The sequence below is a fragment of the Cyanistes caeruleus genome, chromosome 31, assembly GCF_971803275.1.
Source record: "Cyanistes caeruleus chromosome 31, bCyaCae1.hap1.1, whole genome shotgun sequence".
Classification (NCBI taxonomy): Eukaryota; Metazoa; Chordata; class Aves; order Passeriformes; family Paridae; genus Cyanistes; species Cyanistes caeruleus.
The window spans coordinates 3753971-3777854 of NC_141731.1; the positions used below are offsets into that span (position 1 = coordinate 3753971).

At 48.7% G+C, this 23884-nt stretch overlaps 2 protein-coding genes across 2 annotated transcripts in view; one reads left to right on the plus strand and one right to left on the minus strand.

The window, feature by feature from the left end:
• The window catches only part of LOC147648752 (serine/threonine-protein kinase PAK 3-like), a 13535-nt gene extending 3939 nt beyond the window's left edge, over positions 1 to 9596 (plus strand). The window contains exons 4-15 of the mRNA XM_086866534.1: positions 207 to 341; positions 614 to 955; positions 1396 to 1485; positions 1885 to 2059; positions 3540 to 3603; positions 4300 to 4348; positions 4727 to 4839; positions 5432 to 5549; positions 5972 to 6071; positions 6532 to 6728; positions 8076 to 8213; positions 9330 to 9596. Of these exons, the coding sequence (XP_086722660.1) occupies positions 207 to 341; positions 614 to 955; positions 1396 to 1485; positions 1885 to 2059; positions 3540 to 3603; positions 4300 to 4348; positions 4727 to 4839; positions 5432 to 5549; positions 5972 to 6071; positions 6532 to 6728; positions 8076 to 8213; positions 9330 to 9449 (1641 nt within the window). The 3' untranslated portion in view covers positions 9450 to 9596. The remainder of the gene's footprint in view (positions 1 to 206; positions 342 to 613; positions 956 to 1395; positions 1486 to 1884; positions 2060 to 3539; positions 3604 to 4299; positions 4349 to 4726; positions 4840 to 5431; positions 5550 to 5971; positions 6072 to 6531; positions 6729 to 8075; positions 8214 to 9329) is intronic.
• A 1293-nt stretch (positions 9597 to 10889) lies between these two features.
• LOC147648753 (uncharacterized) lies at positions 10890 to 21208 on the minus strand. Its single transcript, XM_086866580.1, has 2 exons — positions 21028 to 21208; positions 10890 to 12083 (listed from the first exon to the last, which is right to left on the minus strand). Exon 2 carries the CDS (start codon positions 12049 to 12051, stop codon positions 11311 to 11313), a length of 741 nt encoding a protein of 246 aa, XP_086722706.1. The 5' UTR covers positions 12052 to 12083; positions 21028 to 21208; the 3' UTR covers positions 10890 to 11310.
• Between the last annotated feature and the right edge of the window lie 2676 nt (positions 21209 to 23884).

A 23884-nucleotide genomic window follows, 5' to 3' on the forward strand; every position in this document is an offset into this window, starting at 1 on the left:
AGAGTCTGTTGGAGATTCAGGGCCAGATGGGCCCTGATTGCACTGCCAGGGTCACTTTGGAATCTGTGCTTCCCCACGGGCAGAGAACAAGGCAGGAGAGCAGCAGCACAGAGCTTTGGGAACGTGGGAGCCCATCAGCCTTTGAGTCTTGGCCCACAAATGTTGGATGAGAAGCTGAAGCCCATCTTCTCTTGCTTTCTCTGCAGGTCCATTCAGAGAAAGAGCAGGAGCAGATTGTTTTCTCAGGACGGCCGTGCCAGCCTGAGGGAGAGCTGTTCCCAGCCCAAGAGCAGGAAGAGCAGCTGGGGCAGCAGGTGGAAGAGCCACTGGAGAATGGCCAGGTAAGGCTGACTCAGCAGGGGACAGAGTGAAGGGCAGGAAGAGGGGCATAAAACGCAGCTCTTGGGACTGAGCAGGCCACGAGTGCCAGAGGCCCTGAAAGCAAAGAGCCTCTGCAGAGATCAGCAGCGGGACAGGAGGTTACAGTGGAAGCAGAGGTGGGTAGGGAAGCAGAAAGAAGTGACTGAATGAGTGTGATTTTGAGGCTGAAACTGAGGAAGAAGCTGAGCCTGATGGCAGCTCCCAGGCACTTGCTCTCCATTTGTGTGTACAGAACATCGAGGCAGAGCCCCAGGCAGAGCTGCCCGAAGCTCCGAGGGCCATCATGGCAGTGAAGAGGAGGCCTGAGGAAGACAGAAGCGTCGAAGAGGAGATGAATCTCCCCTGGCAGAGAGGAAATCAACAGAACCAGGTGAGTGAAAGAGTGGCAGACACTCCACTCATGGAAATTCCTCTCTGTCATTCTTCACAGGCCTCCGAGGAGGAGCTTCTGGCAGAGCTGCAGGAAACTGAGGCTAGGATCAGGGCAAGGGAGAACAGGCTGGAGGAAGAAAGGAGAATCATCGAAGAGAAATTCCATCTCCTCGCTCAGCAGCAAGAGGCTCTAGAAAATCGAGTGAGTGAAAGAGCGATAGGCACAGCAGTCACTGCAGTCTGGTGCTTTCTGCCCTTCTTGCCTTTCCTCTGCAGAGCAGCAGGGGGCTGGGCTGATGCCTCTCAGTGCCATCCTGCTGTAGTGTCTATCCCAGCTGCTTGGAAGGACATTTCCTGCTGTGCTCAATCTCAGCTGCTGCCCTGGACAGTGGCACCAGTCATTTGCCCCTTTTGCCAGCACTCATCTCAAGGGATTCCTGCTGGCCTGCTCCTGCTCTCCTTGTTTCTTCAGGGCTTTTTGCAAGTGAACACAGTCCCCCAGACAGATTTGGAATACAAGCTGCAAGCTGTCTGTATCCCTTGGTGAATCTGCTGCTGTCCTTCCCTTTGCTCACAGTCAATGAGCCTTGGCACACAGGGACAAGCTGTGGTCTCTGACTGCTTTGTTCTCTTTGACTTGAGGTGGACGTGTTGATATCTCACCTGGCAGCCTGCGAAGGCTTCCAGCAAATGCCGGCTCATGAAGAGCCCCAAGGTCGGCGGGAGGCACAGGTACTGTCCCAAGCACAAGTGCTGCAGGCTGAGCACCTTCTGAAGATGGTGCAGGAAAAGAGGACTGAGGGGGAGGAGCTCCAACATTAGAACAAGGAGCTGCAAATGTGTCTGCAGCCCTTGGAGGGGGAAAGGGATCCTTGGGAGGAAGTGCAATGGTCGTTGTTGCAGTCATCCTTCAGAAAATCCAGGAAAATGGAATATGAAACTGGCCATCAACTTGATTAAAACCAACCTTGCGTTTTGACCATTTGGTTCCAGAAGTGGGCATCCAAAAAATCCAGTTGATGAGCTTTGCATGTGGCTAACAGCAACTTCCTAAGGGCTTGCATTTGAAAAAGGAACTCGGGGTAATCTCTGCCAGCCAGCTTTCTGACACAAACTCCTTTCTTCTCGCAGATCTACACAGGCTCTTCCATTCAGTCTGCTGCAGCAGCAGCAGCAGCAGCAGCATCTAAAGGAGCCTTTGTTGCCCAAGCTGAGCAGTGGAGCCGGGGCAGTTTGTCCATTTCCAGCAGTGACACATCTGCTGCTCAGCTCCAGGAGAGCCTGGGAGACTTCGTGGAGCAACTGAGTACGTCTGGTGTATTTCTTGTCTGAGGGACAGTGTATTGTGTGCACGTGCCAGCAGAGCTGTAGCAAATGATCCTCCTCACTTTGGTGTCCCAGAGACATTTAGGACTCCCCACAGGAACTGCTGTGCTCTGAGGCAGCGAGAGAGCGCTCTGGCTGTTCCTGCTGCCTCTGAGGGCAGCTTGGACTGGCTCGGCTTTGCCTGGCATTCCCTTGCCACTAAAGGCAGAAGCAGGAATTGTTCTTGGATCAGCAGAAGGCTGTGGCCTAGGAAATGATCTATGCAAGTCCTGTGTGCTAGTGGCCAAACTGAACAGAATATTTGATTCCTAAATTCTCCTTAGACTCCAGACTTCCCACCTGTCGTCAGAACCAAAAGACTTCAGAGATGTTGATTGGTTTTGGGGTTTTGACTTTTTGCTGTGGTTCCGTTTTTAGTTTTCAGTTTTTATCCTTTTTTAGTTTTGGGTTTGGGGTTTTTTGGAAGAGTTTGTTTTTTCTCCATCCTGATAGAGCTGTTCTGCCCCATGTGTCTTACTGGTGTCATTTTTAGGACTGTTTTTATTGCCTCTACTACATCTACAAGGTTTTTATGAGAATGCTGTATTTTTGTCAGTGAGGACTCCTTTGAAACTACATCAGGTGACAGCAGAAACAGAGAGCAAGAGATGTTTTCATTGGGCCCACAATGAAGAAACAGATACTTGTATAACAACCTGTAATTAATATCCTAGTTTTATTTTTCTAAAGATGTGTCCAAGAGACACATCCACGTGGTGTGATCAGATAAAACAGCACTGCAGGCATTTCTCAGGAGCGAGCCTGCAGCCCCTGTGCTGTGTATTCCTCAGATCCATGGCACTTTTTCATCCCTGATTCCCAGCCATTCCCATGACTCTTAGAATCCTACCTATTGGCCCAAGCCCTGCTCAGATCAGTCTCTGGGAAAACACATCAAGCCCTCTGTGATTCTGCAGCACAACCCATTTAATCTGCTTCTTGCCCATGACAGCTGCCAGTGCTGTGCTCTCAGAAAAGACCTGGTGGGGCTGAGAAAAGATCCCAGCTGATTTGGTGTCTACCTTCACCTGCTGGGACACAAAAGGGCCTTGATCTGCACCTGGCTGTGTCTGATCTCCAAGGCAATGCTGTTGTGTCCTGAACGGGGGCCACAGCTTGTCAGGGGCTCAGGCTGGCTGTGTCTTCTTGCCATTGCTTGTCAGTGCTCATGCTTGGCCTTTGCCAGCCTTGTGCTGTGCCCTGCTGTGCTCTCTGCGCTTCATTTCCTTCCAAGGACTGGACAAAATCAGTCTCTCTGCTGCCCATTTGTACTGCACAACTGCCTGTCTTGTTGCTGCTGTGCTTGCTGCCCAGCTGACCACAGAGGGTTCAGAGCCCCAGACAGCGGGGCTGCCTTTGGCATCTCCTGCAAGTTCGGATCTCTGCCTGAAAGTCAGCATCTTGCATTTTGTTTCCCTCAGGGAGAATGGTGAACAACGAAAATCCCATCACAAAATACATTGAACTGGAAAGTCTTGGCAGCGGGTGAGTCCAACCACAGTCACTTCTACACAGCCATGGGCCAGGTGTTTCCGTGGGGGAATATCCATCAAGTGGGAAGTCAGACAAGTTGTCCACATGTTTAGACAGCGGGCTTAGTCTGCCCCATCTCTCAGTACTGGCCAGAATTTGTCAAGTGTGCTCAGAAGGCATTGTCAAAGACATCTCCATGCTGCCAAGGTCTTGCCTGCAGCAAGGAACACAACCTGGGAAATCTGCTTGTCTCTCAAGTGTGGGACAGCTCAGGATTCATTTCCTTCACATTTTTGGATGTTTCCAAATCATCTGACCACACTAATGAAAGGAGAAGAATCTTGCTTGCCTGAAAGCACAACCTACCTCCAATGAGAGCTGTCAGATAACAGTTCTCAGGAACATTTCTCTCCAAGAGTTTGCTAAAGGAAATACTCCATGCTCAGGATTAGAATTGCACAGTTTAGAAGCTGATAGCCGAGATGAAGGAATAAGCTGCCTTTTGGAGCTGAGGCAGTAAAGCCCAAGGCTTCAGGAACAGGCCCAGTGCCCAGGCACTTGAGGGGAAAATGCATCATCTGCCTTCTGGCAGACCCCTCCTGCAACCTGCAGCTTTTAGGCATTTACAGCAGAGCTCTCCTGTCTGGACTGGCTTTCAGTGCAAGATCTAAATGGCTTCTCCTTTCTTTGCTGCTGTTTTGTTTCTAGGGGTTTTGGAGAGGTTTCCAGAGCACTTGACATTGCAACAGGAGGAGAGGTAAATGTCAACAGCCCCTGCAGCCTCTGCTGCTCTCCAGGCCTTTCCCCACTGCTGACAGCTGTGGCTGGAGCTTTGAGTAGAGCTGTGCTGAAAAGGCACAAGAAGCACAGACTGGAGCCAGCCTGCAAATTGCACTTGGAACAGGCTTTGTGGACAAGGCAAATCGCCAGTGGCCACATGTCCTGTAACTGACCCCCAAGGGAGCAGAGAAATGGGCTGTTGCAATGTCACTCCCTAATTACTCCAGTGATGAGGTCTAATCACAAGGCACTTTGGCACAGCTTGGCTGTGCCATTCCAAAATCACTTGCTCCATGTGTGTTGTGGTCTCATGCTACCAATTTTCTCAAATTACTCCTTTTCAATGTCATTTGAGGTGGCCATAAAGAAAATAAATGTGCAAGGAGTGAGTAGGAAGATACTAACCATGAATGAAATCAGGATCATGGAGAGTAATAGGAGTCCCAGGATCGTGAATTACTTAGCCAGGTGAGTGGTCACGGTCCTATCCCTTGAATGTTTGTTTACATACTACAAGCATGAGAGCTTAAAACCCCACTTTGGTCACTGGCAGGAAATAGAGTTGTTAATGATTATTTCTCTACTTATCTCCAATGGATGGGAAGAGACTGCATTTTGTCTGCATGAATCCACCCTGGCAAATGCAGACTGAAAATTGTTCAAAACCCTGCATCAGCCCTATCTTAAGAATTCAATACCTTCTAAGTTCATTGCCTCCACAGTTCTTTGGGCTTGAGTTTTTCAAGTTTCTTAAATGCTGATGAACCATCCAAGAGAGGATTGCCCTTGCATTGTTGCCCCTCTTTTCCATTGCTGTGCATGCCAGGAAGACTAGGTGCTTATTTCCAGAAATGCCATGCGTGACAGGTTTTTTATCTGGGCTCTTCCTAAACTGCCTTTCTCCTTGAGACAGCACAGACTGCAAACACTGCACAGCCTAGAGGCAATGTCTATGCCTTTACTTCTGCCCTTGTCTCACAGGGACCCAGAAACAAGACTCAAGCAAAAAACCAACCTAGCCGTGCATGTTCACCTGCATGGCCTTGTTTCCTTTTTTCAGCTACCTTGTGCATGAGGAACTCTGGCTGGTGATGGAGTACATGGACGGAGGCACTCTGAGAGATCTCATCGACGAGATTCAAATGTCTGAAGGAGAGATTGCAGCCGTCAGTCGGGAGGTCAGGGATCCCATCTGTGCTTCCAAGGCCTTGAGCTGCATTGTCTGGGAAACAGGGGCTCAGAACGGGAGGGATTTCATGGGCCAGGCTTGGTTTCTGTGCTGCTGCTCGGCTATGGGCAAGCAAGAGCATCTCAAGTGAACTGTCTGCCAGTGCCCCTACACTCACTGGACTCACTTCCTGTACTCTTATCCCCTGCTTTGTATTCTATCTCTGTGTCTTGCATTGGCATTTGCAGTTCTCCACTGAGAAAGGTGCTGCTCTGCTACTGTGGGAGCAGCAGGCTCTTGCTCTCAATGGCGCTGTGTTCTGCCATTCCTCCCCATTCCCCTGCAAAGGGAACCTTCCACAGCTGTTTCCTTGCTTGTGCGATGAACTCACAGCACTACTTTTTGCCCCCCTGGTTCTCTTTTCTCTCTCAGTGCCTGCAAGGACTGGATTTTCTTCACTCCAACCACGTGATCCATCGAGATGTCAAGAGCAACAACATCCTTCTCAGAACCGACGGCTCTGTCAAGCTGGGTCAGTGTATTCTTGCTCAGCTTCAGCCTTCCAGGAATGGGGGGTGTGGGGCTGCTTTCAGTGACTGCCAGCTCCCCAAAAATGCTGCTGCTGGCAGTGCAGGGGTCCCCCCTGCTGTGGGCTGAAGGCACAGTTGCAGGGTGCACACAGCTATGACAAGGAACCACAAGCAGCCAAGAGTGCTATTGCTCTGTGTGTGTGTCTGTGTGTGTTCCTTCCAGAGGGAGGGAGCTGCAATCTAAACCTTCAGGAAAACAAAAGGCACTGCTGGAGGAAGTGTAAGAAATGGGGGGATGTTTGAAGTAGCCAATTCATATTGCCTTGGGTAAAGCCCTAAGGAAAGAGAGCAGGGACTGTTGTCCAGGAAATTCAAGTGCACATTCTCAACCTTCCACTGGGGAATTCTCTGGCTTGGTTTCCTAATTGACAGTATTAAAAGAGTATTTTGCTTTCTCCTCAGCTGATTTTGGCCTTTCTGCTCAGCTCACCCCTGAGCAAAATCAACGGTGCTCAGTGACCGGGACTCCTTGGTGGATGGCACCTGAAGTGGTGAAGCGTCAACCATATGGCCCCAAAGTGGACGTGTGGTCTTTTGGAATTGTGGCAATTGAAATGGCCGAACAAAAAACTCCTTATGACAGTTTCACTGCTCGATCGGTAAGGAGCAAATACTCTCTGATCCCGCTGTCTTTCTCACCTGTCCCGTGTTCTCTGCTCACTGCACAAAATCCCATGGCCATCTGCTGGAAGTACTTCCACCAAGGCCCCTTCTACAAATGTCCCTGCAGCACATCAGCATCTGCTGGAGCTTTGGTTGCAGCACTGGGGGAACTCAAGCCTTACCTCGCCCAAACCATCTCCATTCTCAGGCAGCATTTTGCTTTGCCTTACAAGTCGTTCCAGCTCTTTTGGCTGTGTAGATGGCCCCAAGAATAGGAAACAAGCATCTCAGAGCTGGTGTTATCTTTCCAGAAATGAAGCAAAGAAACTCAAACCAAACCAAGTTTCTAAAACAGTGCTTTTGAGAGAAGAAGTGCAGCCCCATTCTTCTCACAGGGAAACTTGCCTGAAACCTGGAGATGAGGCTGTAAAGCCAGAGTCTCTTCTGCTTCTTGTGCAGTGCTGCTGAGACACTCAGTGACCACCTTCTTTCCTAACCCAAGCCACTTTCTCCATATCACCAAGCTGGAGCCTGGTGACGGGGAGAGCCTGCCAAAACCTCCTCTTTGTTTCCTGGCACTTTCTGGGATGGGCACAGCGTAAATGCATTGACTTGAGAATCCAACCAGCACAGGCTTACCACAGGGATGACACTTCTGATTTCATCATGAATATTTTCCTTTTGCTACCTAAGGGAACCTGAAATTTTCAGTGCTGAGAGACAGAGCTGCAGGTGGCTCCTGTGTGCCCAAACAGGCATTTTCAACCCAATACATTTGTGGAGGCATCTTAATGTGTCTGTGTTGAAAATGAGATTCCAAAGGTTTGTTTCCTTCCCTGAGGAACACCTGCTGCATTTCCTTTCTTTTCTTCCAATTACCATCATTTTGAAGAACAGGACAAAAAGCCTGATGAGTTTTGTTTCATGGCAGCTGTGCTTAAGGGACCAACAAGCACTGCAGAGATTCTTTTCACATAAGAATCCTTAGAATAGTACTGTTAGTTAGAATAGCATAATCCCTCTTCCAAAAAGGCTGCCAAGCTGCTGGGAATCCTTTGAGAAGGAAACATGTATTTGCTGATGTAGTTGCCACTAACTAGAGCAGGCAATGAAATCAGCTGCCAAGGCAAGATCTGCTGGATGTTGGCAAAGCTGTGGCTTTGGGGCTTGGGTTTTTTCATGATACAGGAAAGTCATCATCCAAATGCTACAGGAAAGTCATCTCTGCCTCTCTGCCAGGGCAAAAACTGCCACTGCAGAGTGGAGCTGAAACAATGGGCTCTGGGAGAGCAGTTCCAGATGGGAAAGAAGCAGGTGGAGCCTTGTGTTTCCTTTTTCTCCAGGCTAAATTCCACATAGCCACAGAAGGGACCCCACAGCTGCGGCAGCCCGAGCAATTCTCGCCTTTGCTGCGAGACTTCCTGAGCTGCTGCCTGCAGAAAGGCGAGGCGCAGCGCTGGTCTGCCAAGGAGCTGCTGCAGGTAAAATGCCAAAAGGGCTGCAGGTGAAACAGTGTCCCAGGGATGGGCTCCTCCTCCACTGAAATCCAAGGCATCAGATGAGCCCCCATCCTCCTCCCTTCCAACCTTGGTGCTGTTCAGCTGACAGTGGGGAGCAGTCCTAGACTGTGCTGGGCTGGCAGGGAGTGCTGGGTTTTAGCGCTGGCTAAAATCACCAGGGCACTTACTCATTTCTTGCTGGGAGCTATGGATTAGGAGAAGGGCAAAACAGGCTTCAAACTTCAAAGGAATAACAAATTTTATTAGCAGGCCCACAAGAATAAGAAAGGTCTCACCTGTGCAGTGAAAGGGTTCAATCTCACCCAGGTCATGGCAGTCACGGTGTTGGATTTCAGGCTGTGCTGGGCCCCTCTCTCTGCCCGGGAGCCGCTGGGAGGGGAGGCTCGGCCTGGAGCCGTCGCTGCACGCCGGGGAGAGGGTTTAGTGTGGGCAAGATGTCAGCAGCCGTGGCCTGGCCCAGCCTGGGGCCGGGGTCCCGCAGCCTCCATCCCCCGCCCGGGAGCCGCTGGGCTCTGGCCCGGCCTCCCCCAGGAGCACAGGCCGTGGGCGAGCAGGGCCGGCCTCACCAGAGCTCCGTTACCTTCGGGCTCCGGAAGCAAAGAGGGCCAGTGCCCGGGCTGGTGGTTTTCAAAATGTGCATCATCACAGAAGCACATCTCATTTCTAAATGGTGCAAAATGTTGTCAGTTCTCAGAACTAGCCAGCCATTGGCCTGTCTCAGGCACAGAGGAAGCTCCCAGCAGCTTCTCTCAAAGAAATCACTTCCGTGTGGGGTTTCTTACTTCTTTCCCTAAATGTCAATTCATCTCAAACTAACACACAGGGACATGGAAAGGTCATTTAGACTGTGTCCTGCAATGAGCAGGGACATCTTTCAAGAGATCAGGATACTCACACCTCAGATATTTCCAGGGATGGGCCACCTACCAGCTCTTGGGGCAACCTGTGCCACTCTTGCCCCATGCTCCTGACCTACTCTGACTCAATCCCAATTTCATTTAAAAAGTATTCCCCTGCCTTTGAAGCTCTTAGCTTGGAAAATCATGCTTTCTTGTTGTTTTCTTTTCCTTTCTGCAGCATCAATTTATAACATCGGCCATGCCTGGGTCCAGCCTGGCACCTCTCATCGTTGCTGTGAAGAAGTGGAAGGAGGAGGCAGGAATGCAACAATCAATTTATAAACTGTCTTCTCCATGAAAAACTTAGAGTAGGATTATAGAGTAGGACTGCAGAGTAGGATTGTAGAATAGGATTATAGAGTAGGATTGTAGTGCAGGATGGTAGTGTAGGTTTGTAGTGTAGGATTGTAGAGTAGGATTTTAAATAAAATTTCTAAAATCTCAACTCCTTTGGAACATTTCTCTCCTTTTGACCCTGTGAGAAAGCTCAACATTTCCTCCTAAATTGTCAGTTTTTTCTTAGAGGTGGAAAGTGACATTGATGGCTTCTTTGGTACAGTTTGTAAGGGGGGAAGGCTCCTCTTCATTCATCCTCTCCAGACCACACTGCCTTTGGAATATGGCCAACTGGACAAGTTTTGCCCAGCTGTGGCATTTCTATCTGAGGCAGAAACAGCAATGGCATTTGCAGGAAAAACCAAAGGAGGAGCGGTGCAACGCAAACATCCCGTGCAGATGCAGGCTGTGCAGATGTGACTCAAGAGTATTTGGGTTCCTGCCACTTGGATTTGTATCCCTAAGAGAAATCTCTTTGGCTGGAGGAGAGTCTGGCTGAAGAGAGAAAGCAGAAAGAGCAGTGAGGGTGCTGTGCAAGGTCTCCTGTGGTGCAGAGCTGTCAGCGACTGTGAGGTGAGAGCGGGCCCGGCCTCGGCCAGGCTGGAGCCCCAGCAGAGCCCTGGCAGAGCCCGGAGAAGCCTGAGCCTCGGCACAGGCAGGCTGGAAGGAGGCCCTTGGAGCTGCAAGAGGCAGCAGCCTGGCCCTGGCTGCCTCTTGCTGGCCCCAGGCAAATCCTCCGCTCTCAGAGCCAAGCTGGCAGCTGGCTGCTCCTGAGGGGAAGCGGCGCCGTGCTGGGCACAGCACACACTGGTGCCATGGGCTGTCTGGAGTCTGCACAGGAGGAGAGAAAGGCAAAGAGCAGCCCAGGGCTGCTGCCCTGCCTGACCATTGCTGCTCTTCTGCCGCCTGCCCTGGAACTGCTGGCAATGGTCAGCAGTGTGTGCAGCACTCTGGGCACAGGGGGAGGGAGCCGGGCTGCTCCGCAGGCTCCAGCACAGGGCAGTGTCCTTCAGGCACGGCATTTCTGCCAGGGGAACCGAGGCCAGCGTGAGGCACTGACAGCAAGTCAGGGCACATCTGCACGAGCCACTGCCTCACACAGCTCTGGGACCAAGCGCCTGCAATCCTGGAGCTCTGCACTGAGCCACAGCAAAGGTGTGAAATGCAAAGGGTTTTGCAGAAATATTCAGGGGCATCAGGCCAGCCTGCTTGGTGCTCTCTGGGGCACAGCAAGCACTGTGCAATGCAGCTTGGAGCTGCTGGCAGAGAGGGACTATGGGCATGTGCCTGAGGCTTGTTCTTGAGTAGTGATTTGGAAGGGAGCAGAAGGGTCTCAGCAGGCAATTTGTGTTTTCTTCATTAATTTCTGCATGGACGACACAATGTGGCATCACGCAGCAAGAGCACTTAGAAAACTTTTTTACTCTAAATTTGTGTTGAATTCCAAAAAAAGGAAGGAGAGGTGTTGGGAAGAACAACATGTTGAAGTGAAACAAATAGGGCTTGTGAATTCCATTACTTTTAACAATTTTCTGGGATTGAAAGTCAACAAATCAGCTTTCCCCAAGGAATTCCCATTGTTGATCTGTGTCTGAATGGATGTTCCTGCTCGTGTGTTCATCCAGGTGTCCACAGGGAGCCAGGAAGATGTGGAGCCTCTCAGCCAGGTGTCTTCCCAACACGGATCACCAGGACCACGGATCACCAGGGCTCTGCCCAACGGGGGTCACTGGGGATCATCCAACGCCCATCCTCCCATGGGGGATGGAGCTGGAGCAGCGCACGAAGCTCTTCCCACACTTGGGGCACTCGCAGGGCTTCCCTTAATGGTGACTCCGTTGGTGTTGGGTCAAGTTAGAGCTCCTGGAGAAGCTCTTCCCACACTGGGGACACTCGTAGGGCCTCTCCCCAGTGTGGATGCGCCGGTGGGCAGTGAGGATGGTGTTGCGGTTGAAGCCCTTCCCGCAGTCAGGGCAGCGGAAGGGCCTCTCATCTGTGTGAATCCGCTCATGTCTGATGAGAGTGGAACTGCGCTGAAACCTCTTCCCACACTCTGGACACTCGTAGGGCTTCTCCCCGGTGTGAACGAGCTGGTGTGTCCTCAGGGTGTCACTCCACCCAAAGCTCTTCCCACAATCCAAGCAGGTGTAGGGTCGTTCCCCTGTGTGGCTCCTCTGGTGCTTCCTAAGGCTGGAGCGGTCATTGAAGCTCTTCCCACATTTTCCACACTTGTAGGGCTTTTCCCCAGTGTGAATCACTTGGTGCCGCATGAGGCTGGAGCTCTGGCTGAAGCTCTTCCCACATTCCCCACACTCGCAGGGCTTTTCCCCAGTGTGAATCACCTGGTGCCGGATCAGGTAGGAGCTCTTTTTGAAGCCCTTCCCACATTCCAAGCACTTGTAGGGCTTCTCCCCTCCATGAGGCTTCACCCCCAGCTCCGAGCTCTGGCTGGATCTCTGGCCACCTTCCTGGCACAGGGGGGATCTTTCCTCTTCACAGCTCCTTGGGCTGGGTTTGCAGCCCCTCCTCGTGTGGGATCTCTGGGGCTTTTCCTTCTCCTCCATCTGGCCTCCGTTTGGGAATGAAAAATCCTGGTCTGGGGAAAAAACAAGAGAAGAGTGTCTAGGGGTGGGGATTCTTTCTTGCCCAAGTTCATCGCAGGAAGTCATTGGGCATCTTGTGTCTGGAAGAACCTCCAGGACACCAAGATTCAGCACAAACATCCTCCAAACATCAAGACGTTACTATGGGGTTAAATGTTTCTGAAAATGCTTATTAAAATCATGTAGAGGTAGGCCACAAGAATGCTTGGTGTTGGGGATGATCTAGCAAGCTGAAATGTTTACGGTAACGGGAACTGGTACTTGGGGTCTCCAAGATACCCACCCAGAGATAAGAGTCATACATGTTCATACAAGGATGAGCTAACTCTCATGAAGCAATATAGATAAAATTAATGAAGATTTATTAATGAAGCAATATTGATAAGGTTGTTATAGTGATTACTGCTACAGCTGAAATTGTAGAAATATGTGCACTTTGGACAAAGAAAATTGAGCTAGATTTGGGTTGCTGATACACCTAGTTCAATAAAGCACCTGCATATAATCAGTCTGTGATTATGTGTGTTCCTGAACGCTAACATTTTGGTGACCCAGATGGGACCCTGTGAGTGCTGCTGAGCGAGCTCACGACCCGATCACGCTCCAGGCGGCACCGAGGGATTCTCGGGAAGCCCATCCGGCTGCGACCGTCTGCGCTGCTCACAACGTCCCTCTGAGAGAGGTGAGGTGCTTTTCGGTCTGCTCTGGTGCCTGCCGATAAGACGCAGCCAAAGCTTCGCACAGTTGGGCTGGAGGAATTCCTGGTATTGCCCAGGCGCCGTCTGTCAGACAAGTGCGAAAGCGCTGCAGGTTGGGCAGCAGTGGTGTGTGGTGTATTGTAACTGTAACATGGAGAAGCTTAAAGGGATTTGAGGTGGCAATGCCCCTGTACCACCTACTTCTCCTTTGGGGTGCTTATTAGCACATTGCAAACAGGGAAACTTTGGGCAAGATTTACGTAAAGTTGATTGATTATTGTAATACACGGTGGCCAGGATATGACCTGGACAGTGGGGAAAAGTGGCTGAGAAATGGATCTTTGCAGCAGAACACCATTTTACAGTTGATGTTGTTCTGTAAGCCCGAGGAAAGTGGGATGAAGTTTCGTACGTTGATTTGTTTTTCTATTTGTGAGACAAGCCAGAATGGCAGGCTGAGTGTGGATTGATGGCAGCTAAGGCACGTGTGAGTGATAAATGTGAAGTCTGTGTAAAAGAAAAAGTTGTTTAGAGCACCTGGCATTAAAAGAAAGTTTGTGTCGGGGGAAAGAGATGGATGTTGATTTACAAGTGGTTTCAGCAGAACGAAAAGAACCCAATTTTGTTTTGTCTGCCCCCACTTCACCCAATCCTATTTCACCTAACCCTATCTCGCCTAATCCCACTTCACCTTTCCCTCTTTATCCTCCTCTACCGCCTTCACCTGATCCTGCTTCTCCAGGAGATGATCCAAATCTAACCGTGATACAAGGAAATGTGAAAAATGCTGGGGAGGAAGACAGCAGTAGCAGGGGTGATGATAATAAATCAGCGACACCGGTATCCCATCAGACTCAGTCACAGCTTGCTCCGGTTCTGGGTAGAACGGGAAAAGATTTGGGCAGACAAAGGCGGACTGTGATTGCCCCCTTGAGACAAGGAGTAGCAGTAGAAGGGCTGATGTTTGTGGAAGTTCCTTTTTCACCCGCAGACTTGATAATTTGGAAACAATCAGCTGGAACTTAGAGAGAAAACCCTGATAAAGTAGCAGGGGTGGTAAAAATGATTATGAAAACTCAGATCCAGTTGGGGATGATATACAAGTAAAAGTGTAGAATTTAATGGACTCTACTGAGAAAGAGATGGTGCTTAGAGCAGCCAAGGAGAAGGTGAGAGAAGATCTCAGAACTGGGGTGCTGACGGCGACTTTAGATGAGAACTTTCCAACCGAGGATCCAGGGTGGGATCCCAATGCCTTTGGGGACATGCGGAGCCTGAAGAGATATCAAGAGTGGCTCCAGACAGGGGTTGGGAATGCTGTACCTAAGGCAATGAATTGGTCTAAATTGTATGAGGTAAGACAGGAAAAGAAAGAATCCCCTGCTGCATTTTTGGAAAGGCTTAATGAGGCAGCAAGAAAGTATACAGATCTTCAAGTAGAAACAGAACAGCGAATGTTCAGCTGGCATTCATTTTTCTTGGGCAGTCGCAGGATGATATTAGGAGAAAACTGCAGAAGTCAGAAGGAGAAGATACAAGGAATTTGAATCAATTACTTGAAGTGGCTTGGAAAGTATACAGTAACAGGGAAAAGGAAGCTAGTAAAAAGCAGCAGCAAAATCTTTTGGCAGTGATCCAAGGAAGAGAGAATCCAGGTTTCAGAGGATGCGGCAGAGGTGATCGTGGACTGGGGAGGGGCGGACTTGGCAGAGGACGAGGGGGATGGGTTTTGCCAAGACTGGGGTTAAATCAATGTGCTTCTAGTAGACAAGAGGGGCACTGGAAAAATGAATGTCCAAATCGGTTTAACCAGGGCAAGCAGTTCAAGCAGAATCAAAATGCTTCCAAATTAATGGTGCTGGGGGAGTACAACAGCTGACTAGAATCGGAACAAAAACCAACACAAGAACCTTTAGTAACTATACAATTGGGAGATAAAGAAGTAAAATTTCTGGTGGATTCGGGGGCTACATAGTCTATGCTAAATGATCTAAAAGGGCAAGCAGGAGACAAAACAGCAACAATAGTTGGAGCCACAGGGAAGGAGGAGAATCGACCATTCCTGCAACCCCTGGATTTGTGTTTTGGAAACAAAGTGTTAACACATGAATTTTTAGATATGCCTCAGTGTCCAATTCCACTTTGAGGATGAGATTTATTAGCAAAACTTGATGCAGTGATAACTTTTGAAAACGGGGAGCTTTCAATGAAAATACCTGAATCAAAGACAGGACAAATCTTAATGATAAAAGAAAAACCAGACCCTGCTATCCCTCGGGAAGTAGAGGATGCAGTAATTCCCTCTCTATGGGAAACAGACATACCAGGAAAATCTAAGTTGGCACAACCAGGACATGTAGAATGAAAAGAAGGAGCAAAAGCTGTCCAGGTTAAACAGTATCCCATAAAGCCAGAAGCACGGCAAGGAATAGTAAAGATTATTGATAAATTTTTGAAGTACCAAATTTTAGAAGAATGTGAATCAGAATTGAATACACCAATACTTCCAGTGAAGAAACCAAATGGTGAGTACAGACTAGTACAGGATTTAAGAGCAATAAATGGAATAACTAAAGATATTTACCCAGTGGTAGCTAATCCCTACACATTGTTGACATCTGTGAAAGAGAAATAGAAATGGTTTACTGTAATTGATTCAAAAGATGACTTTTTCTGCATACCACTTGACAAAGAAAGTAGGAAACTGTTTGCCTTTGAATGGGAAAATCCAGACAATGGAAGGAAAACTCAGCTCACCTGAACACGACTCCCACAAGGATACAAGAACAGTCCAACCCTATTTGGAATCCAGCTGGCGAAGGAGCTGGAGATTTGGAACGAGAATGGGCAAGTACCAAGAGAACAATACCTGCTGTTACAGTATGTTGGTGATATACTGACAGCTACAGAAGAGAAAACAACCTGCATAAAGGTAACAATTGAAATTTTAAATCAGCTAGGAATGGGAGGATATAAGGTGTCTAAAGAAAAGGCACAAATTGCCCAGCAGAGTGTGATTTACCTGGAATATGAAATCTCACAAGGGCAATGTAAGCTGGGTACTAATCGTATTCAAGCTATTTGTGCTATTCCAGAAACCCAGAACCTGCATGAGCTACGAGTTTTCCTTGGGACGACAGAGTGGTGCAGCCTATGGATCATGGACTATGGACTAATTGCAAAACCCCTGTATGAAGCCCAGAAGACACAACCGCTTACCTGGGGCAGACCACAGAAGGAGGCCTTCCTCAAACTGAAGGAGGCATTGACAACAGCTCCGGTGTTAGGATTGCCTGATTTGTCCAAAGATTTTCAGCTGTTTGTGCATGAAAGATCACACCCAGCACTGGGAGTGCTGACCCAACCTTTGGGAAGCTGGAAAAGGCCGGTAGGCTGCTTTTCCAAACAACTTGACAACGTGAGTGCTGGATGGCCTTCATGCCTGCGGGCGGCTGCAGCCACTGTGATGCTGATCCAAGAAGCCAGGAAACTCACGATGGGTAGAGACATAGATGTCTATGTGCCACACATGGTGACCACTGTCTTAGAACAAAAGGGGGGCCATTGGCTATCTCCAAGCAGGATGATGAAATTCCAGGCAATCCTAACCGAGCACGATGATTTCACATTAAAGACAGCTAAACCTTTGAATCCAGCTTTGTTCTTTACCAGCAAACACATCTGCCCAACGAGCAGAATTGGTTGCTTTAACCAGGGCATTAGAGATGAGTGAAGGGAACAAAGTAAATATCTGGACTGATTCAAAACACGCTTTTGGAGTGGTGCATGTACACGGGGCACTGGGGAAAGAAAGAGGACTGCTGTCTCCTCAAGGCACACACATCAAGATGCAGTCCTGCAATTAATAAAAGCAGTACAAAAGCCAGAGCAAGTAGCAATCATACACTGTAAAGCTCACCAATCAGGAAGCTCCAAAATTCATGTGGGAAATCGGAAAGCAGACTGGACAGCCCGACAAGCTGCTCGAGAAGTGCAAACTGCAATGGCATTGATACCTTTAAAAACTAATGTATCTCAATTCAATTTACCCCCAGAACCAAAATATTCAATAGAGGATGAGAAATTGGGACACTCACTGAATGCACAGAAGAATTCAGAAGGGTGGTATGTGATTACACAGGGACAAGTAGTGGTACCCCCCTTGATAATGAGAGAAGTTCTACAAATTAAACATAACAAATGTCATTGGAGTGCAGGGACATCGGTGAAATTGTTAAAACAAAATTTAATTTCAGTACGGATGTTAACAATGGCAAAATCAGTAATGTCAAAATGTGAAATTTGCTTAAAGAACAATCCAGTGGCTAGATGACAGGCACAATTAGGGAAAATTCTGGTAGGAGTAGAACCAGGAGATTATTGGCAAGTAGATTTTGTAGAATTACCAAGAACTCAAGGATACAAACATCTACTGGTAGGGGTTGACACATTTTCAGGATGGCCAGAAGCTCTTCCCTGACACACAAATCAAGCAAAGGAGACAGTCAAGTGGTTACTGCAAGAAATCATTCCAAGATTTGGGGTGCCTCCAGGAATATCATCAGATAGGGGCCACATTTCACAGCCACAGTAGTGAGGGAGGTGAGTAGGTTACTGGGAATAGCTTGGCATCTCCATACACCATGGAGACCCCAATCCAGTGGATAGGTAGAGAGGATGAATCAGACATTGAAGAGGCAAATCAGCAAAAGATGCCAAGAGGCTAAATTGCAGTAGCCACAAGCTTTACCAATAGCACTGCTGAGGATTCAGATAAAGCCTAGAAGTGGGATGTCAGTCAGTCCTTATGAGATATTGGATGGGAAACCATATGAATGCCCTGAACCTAATCCAAATGTACATGTTACAGGGAAGCAAGAGGTGTAGAATTATGTTCTGTCTCTTGGAAAAGCTCGAGCTCGACTTCGGAGCACCCTTGTGTGGAACAGGCCGCTGACTCCTGAGAATCCAGTTCATGACATCCCCCCGGGAGATGAAGTGTACGGTAAAAGCTGGAAGGAAGAACCATTAAAAGAAAGGTGGAATGGACCCTATCAGGTACTGTTAACTACCTTGACAGCAGTCAAAGGAGCTGGACTGGATCCCTGCATACATTACACCAGAGTGAAGAAGGTTTCCCCTGCACTGTGGACTGCACAAACTGTAGGGCCAACAAAGCTGCAGATAAAGCAGGTTTGATTGTTTCAAATGTCTAGGTTGCTAGTGACTGTAATGGTGATTATTTCATGGCCTTTAGTGCCATCAGTAGGAATCAATGTTACCTTGGGATGTGAAATGCAAAAGGATCAGCTGACAACTCTTCATTTTAGAATGAAGAGGGATGTGGGGGTGCAGCCAGAAACACAAGTGATAAAAGTCTCTAATACTATTCAGGCAGAAAATGGGATGACTGGATTAATTCAAGATTTGGCCAACATGCAAAACACCAGCAAAATAACTGCCTGTCTGCCAATACCAAAGGCAACAGGAGACCTAATAAATTGGGGAATGATAACATCAAAATTTCCTGAAATACAAAAGAATAAAAATGAAAATGTGAGCTGTGTATTGCAAATAGATTACGAGTACCCAAATAAGACAGTGTTTGAAAATGCTGTGAAGCCAAAGTATTCATCTACATGGGATTGTCATGAAAATGGAGGAAAGTATGAACCAAAACTAGGCTGGTATGGGGGATTAGGGAATTATGGATGGTGTTATGAAAAGATAGCAACGGTTATTAAAGAAAAGATTCCAGTATTGAAGTGGAAGTGTGAAGGACAGGAAGGAAAAGATCGGGCTGAAGCTTGGGACAGTGCATGGTCAATGAGTGTGCTTCAGAAATTCCAATCTATGGCAGACACCCCTTGGTGCATTAAGTGGGAAGGCTCTGAAAATGAAACAGATCCAGGGGTATGGAACACTGCAACCAGCAATAGAATGGAGGCAGACAAAGTGAATTGGTGGGTATGGAACAAAACTTAGGACTATACTTCTGATGATGAAGAAATAAAACAAATGCCACCACTTGTGGTAGCTCTGTAAATTGGATGTGCCTGCAGAGGAATCAAACATAAACAAGGTGAAATAAATGACCAGATAGGACAAGTGATCCAAAAGGTAATATGTAGCAGAAGAACAATTCAGAGTCCAGGCCAATTTGGATGGGCAGCAAGCGATGGCACCTGGACAACACATTTGCCTGTAGGTAAAAAAGTAAAAGAGATTACTTTAGGCCTCCCCACCTTATGCCCAATTTGGAAAAGGTCCCCATTCAAGGGAGAGCATGAACTTCTGCAAATAAGGACGAGACGAGAAGTTCAGAAAAACAAAGCTGAAGATGAAGAAACATGGCAGGAACCCTCCAGTAGTGTAAAATCTGAGTGGGCTCTGGAATCCTTGCTTGGTCCAATAGCAAATTATAACAATAGAAAGATGTTGTACAAACTTACAGGCCAGGTAGAAAGATTGGCAAGAGTTACCAAAGAGGGATTTAGAGAGCTAAATGTACAATTACAAGCCACAACTAAAATGACCCTGCAAAACAGATTGGCTTTAGATATGTTATTGATGAAAGAACACAGAGTATGCGGGTACCTAAAAGGACAAATTGATCACTGCTGCATCCACATCCCAAATGGAACTGCAGATGTAGAACACAACATTAATCACTTAAAACAAATAGAACATGAAGCACAGAAAGAGAGGGAAGATCTGACCACAAGTTGGGTAGATACAAGTTTTGAAGGGTTAGGATGGAATGTGAGCTCATGGATCAAAACTATTCTTGAGAGTCTGATAATCCTACTGATTGTGTTCTCAGCAATCTGGTTAATCTGTGCAGTTCTGAAAGGAGAGATAAAGAAAAGAGTATCCTGGAACCAGAAGATAATAAAGGCGCTGACATGGGACAAAGATCCACATCTGCATTTGTCATCTCCAAGTCCTCCAGAGTGTAACAACGCTTACGACAACTGTGGATTCGAAGATGAACATCAAGTATAATCTCAGAAAAAGGACTGTATATAGTGAAAGCATTACACTTATTATAGTAAAGTGAAATATTTTCAAAGGGGGGAAATATGTTGCTATGGGGTTAAATGCTTCTGAAAATGTTTCTTAAAATCATGTAGAGGTAGCCCACATGAATGCTGGGTATTAGGGATGGTCTAGGAAACTGAAATGTTTACGGTAACGGGAACTGGTACTTGGGGTCTCCAAGACACCCACCCAGAGATAAGAGTCATACATGTTCATACAAGGATGAGCTAACTCTCATGAAGCAATATAGATAAAATTAATGAAGATTTATTAATGAAGCAATATTGATAAGGTTGTTATAGTGATTACTGCTACAGCTGAAATTGTAGAAATATGTGCACTTTGGACAAAGACAATGGAGCTAGATTTGGGTTGCTGATACCCCCAGTTCCCCAACGCGTCAATAAAGTACCTGCATACAATCAGTCTGTGATTATGTGTGTTCCTGAACGCTAACAAAGACAGATCAAAAACTTCCAAAACACAAAAAATCTGACATCCCCCTCAAAATAGAAAGATGCAGCCCCTACAAAAAAAAAAAACTCCAACATTTAGCCCAATAAAGCTCAGAAAACACCAAGATTCAGCCCCGGGAAAATCGTGCATCTCCCTGCCCGGGCACTCGCTGCATGGGGGGTGAGGGGGGCAGTGAGGCCGGGCCGGAGCAGGGGGTGCCTGAGAGAGGCCCCGAGCCCGGCAGAAGCCCCTGCACAGCCATGCAAGTGGCTCCTGGCCGGACTCGGGGATCCCCCTGGCCATCCCCGCTGGAGCAGCCTGCTCCTGAGGGACTCTGGCCCCTGCGAGGGACCCCAGGCTGCAGCAGGACAAGGATTCCTGGCCCTCAGGGGGAGGCAGTGACATGACCTGACTGTGACCCCCATCCCTGTGCCTCTGGGCGGGGAGGGGGACGGAGAGGGGCAGAAAGTCAAGCCCGGGAAGGAGGGACAGCTGGGGGGAAGATGCATTTCCGTAAGAATTACTTCTCTTCTCATTTTCTTGTTCTAATACGTTTGGCAATAAATTCAATTAATTTCCCCAAGTCAGGTGTGCTGTGCCCGTGACCAAGGATTGAACTGTCCCCACCCTCATCCAGACCCCCGAGCCTTTCCTTGTGTGTTCTGCTCCCCGCCCGGGACAGGAAGGAGAGTCACAGAGTTTTGGCCTCGCTCCGGCATGCCCTGCTCCATCCCGGACTCACCCCCAGCTCGCAGCGCCCTCAGCTCCCGGGCACCCCGAGCTCCCGGCGCTTCAGCGCAGCGGCGCTTCCTTGGCCTCCTGCCCGGGCCGGGCCCAGCGCCGGGGCCGCTCCTCAGCCCAGGGGGCCGAGAAATGGCCGAGCTCAGCCCAAGGCAGGCGAGGCCGTGCCGTGTGCAGAGCCCGCCGCTGGCTGCGATTGGCTGCTTCTGCCGTCACTCGTGGCTCTGGCGCGCGCTGATTGGGCAGAGCGGGGACAAGCCCGGCCCCGCTGGCGCCCCCAGGGCGGCCGTGGGGCAGGAGAGCCGCCATTGCCGGAGCGTCTGTGCGGGCCCGGCAGCGGCGGCAGTCAGCGGCCGGAGCCCGGTGAGGCGGCGGCGGAGCTCGGAGGCGGCCCCGGCCATCGCAGGTGGGAGCCGCGCTCGGTTCTGCGGGGGCTCGGGGCTCCCTGCGGGCCCGGGAGGGGGCGGCAGGGGGCTGTGGCGGGTGGCTTGTGCCGTGGCCGGCCCGTGTTGGCCCTGGGCTGAGGGCGCTGCGGGAGCGGCTGCCCGCGGTCTCCTTGCCGCTGGGGCCTCGGCAGGAGGCGGTGGCGGAGCAGCGCTGGCTCGTCCCGCTTCGTGTCGGGAGGCCGGAGGTGGCTGCGCTGTGCCCGGGGCTGGGCGGGAAAATTCCCGGCGCCAGAGGTTTGTGTGGCCCAAGGAGCCAGAGGAGTGGTGTGCAAGTGACTTTATTGCTGCCCAAAGGGAGAGGCCATGGGGCATTTGCCGTGCGCTCTCTCCAGTTCTTGGAGGACGCGGCCTCGTTTTTGTCCTGATTTTCCCGGCCGCATGTCCCTGTCCCTTTGCCCAACACTGGCCGAGGTGCTTGGAAGGTTCAGCCTTCCCGATCCGCCTGCTGCGTGTCCTTTTTGTATAACACCCGATATTCCTGGCTCTGTGAAGTGTTTGTTCTTCTGGAAGTTCAGGAATGTAGCGGGACTTGGTTTGAGCAGCAGTCCTTGTCAATTAGTAACATTTTCTGAAACTGGTGACTTCTCCCATTGCTTCCTTATGTACAAGTCCCTGGCCCTATCTCCAAGCAGATTCACTCATTGCCTCTGTTTTTTCTTCCTGGGTGTTCTTTGTTTTTGGGATTGCTCTCAGTGCCCTCATTCTCTGTCCTTTTGTAGCCGTTTGTGGCTCAGGAGGCCTGGCTGCCACCTGCATCCCCTTGCTCAGCTGCTGAATGAGCTGCACTCAGCAAGGTGTGGTGCATGGTAAAAAGATGAGAGTTGCTGTAGCACATGAGAGGAGAAACAGCATTTGTTTAACCCACGGTCTGTGAGTGTACCATGAGACTATGTCCCATTCCCATCCTTTCTACGTTTGGACCAGTACAAGAGCTGCTTTTTTATTTCCTTTTTTATCTGTTCCTCCACTTTTCCTTTGTGATCTATTTGCCAAGAGCAGTTTGAGTCATTCACCTTTCCACAAACTCTGCCTCGATTTTCTGCTAAAAGGTAATCTGATCCATCCCATGGTGAAATGTTGTGTTCCTCATCTGAGTGGATTGGTTGGGAAGAAGGTTGGGAGCTGTCTGATTGAGTATGTCAGGAAAATTAATCCACAAACCCCAGAGGTTTATGTCTAAAAAGGATACAGGGGAGTCCTTTGACTTCATGTGAATAAAGGGAGAGGCCATGGGGCATTCCCCTGGGGTCTCTCAAATTTTTGGAAGACACAACCTTGTTTTCATCCCAATTTCCCGGCTCCGTGTCCCTCTCTTTCCCCACTGCCTGAGGTATTGGAGAGGTACAGACTTCCCGGAATGCCTGATACCTAAGATTCCCCTCTAATGTGTAACCCTCCCTCTTAATTTTTAACTCTTATGGAATTTATGGTTTTCTTGCATTATTTCTTTCATTTTTCAATATTTAATCTCATTTATCAGCAATCCTACAGTCTGTAAAGACAAATAGATATTTTCCATTCATCCATCAGTGGAAACTTTCTCATTGTTTCTTCTATCTCTCAGTGCTGGTTTCATGTATCAGCAGACCCACAGCTTGTTTATAAAGACAAATCTGTCATTCCTCTCAGGTATTTCACTGACAGTTTGTAATCTAATTATGGCACTGAAATGATGAATGGGTTCTCTGGCTCCTGATATGAATTCCTTGGGGTTCCCAGGGGCTGGTCCATGGTGTTGCAGTGAGAAATGTGAGTGAAAATAGGAGAAGAAGGTGACAGGAGAAAAGGGCAGGAAAGATGATGGGAAAATTCTAAGAAGCATGAGTGCATAAGGGTGAGAAACATAAGGGGAGAGAAGGGAGAGAATATGAGGGGAAGAGCATGAGAAACTTAACTATTAAAAACAGTAAAACAGTCAGGAAATGTGAGGGAAACATTGTGGAAACCTGAGGGGAAAAAAATAAAAGAGAAACCTGAGGGTGGAAAAAGGCAGAAGATATGAGTGAAAAAAGGGCACAAAATATGAGAGGAAAAGTGTAAGGAACATGAAGAGAAAAGAATGATAAATGTGAAGAAAAAGGTGTGAGAAACATGAGAAGAAAGAAGTGAGAACGCTGAGGAGAAAAGTGAGAAACATAAGGAGAAATTTTGAGAAGGAAAACTGGGATAAGGAGAGAACCAAGAGGGGAGAAAAAGGTGGGAAATGTGAGAGGAAAAGTGTGAGGAACATGAGGTGAAAAGGCTGGGAATCATGAGTAAAAATGATCAGGAGAAGTGTGACAGTCTTGGTTGGGAAGGGGTGGAAATGTGAGGGAGAAAGGACAGGAAATGTGAATGGAGAAAAGGGCAGGAGAAAAGGCACTATTGACAAAAGAGCTGTAATAATTCCAAACCCATTCCCCCATACATTTG

What these genes read in the sequence shown, in the direction of transcription:
- LOC147648753 (XM_086866580.1), bottom strand. Translation starts at nt 12,051, where the DNA reads ATGGAGGAGAAGGAAAAGCCCCAGAGATCCCACACGAGGAGGGGCTGC.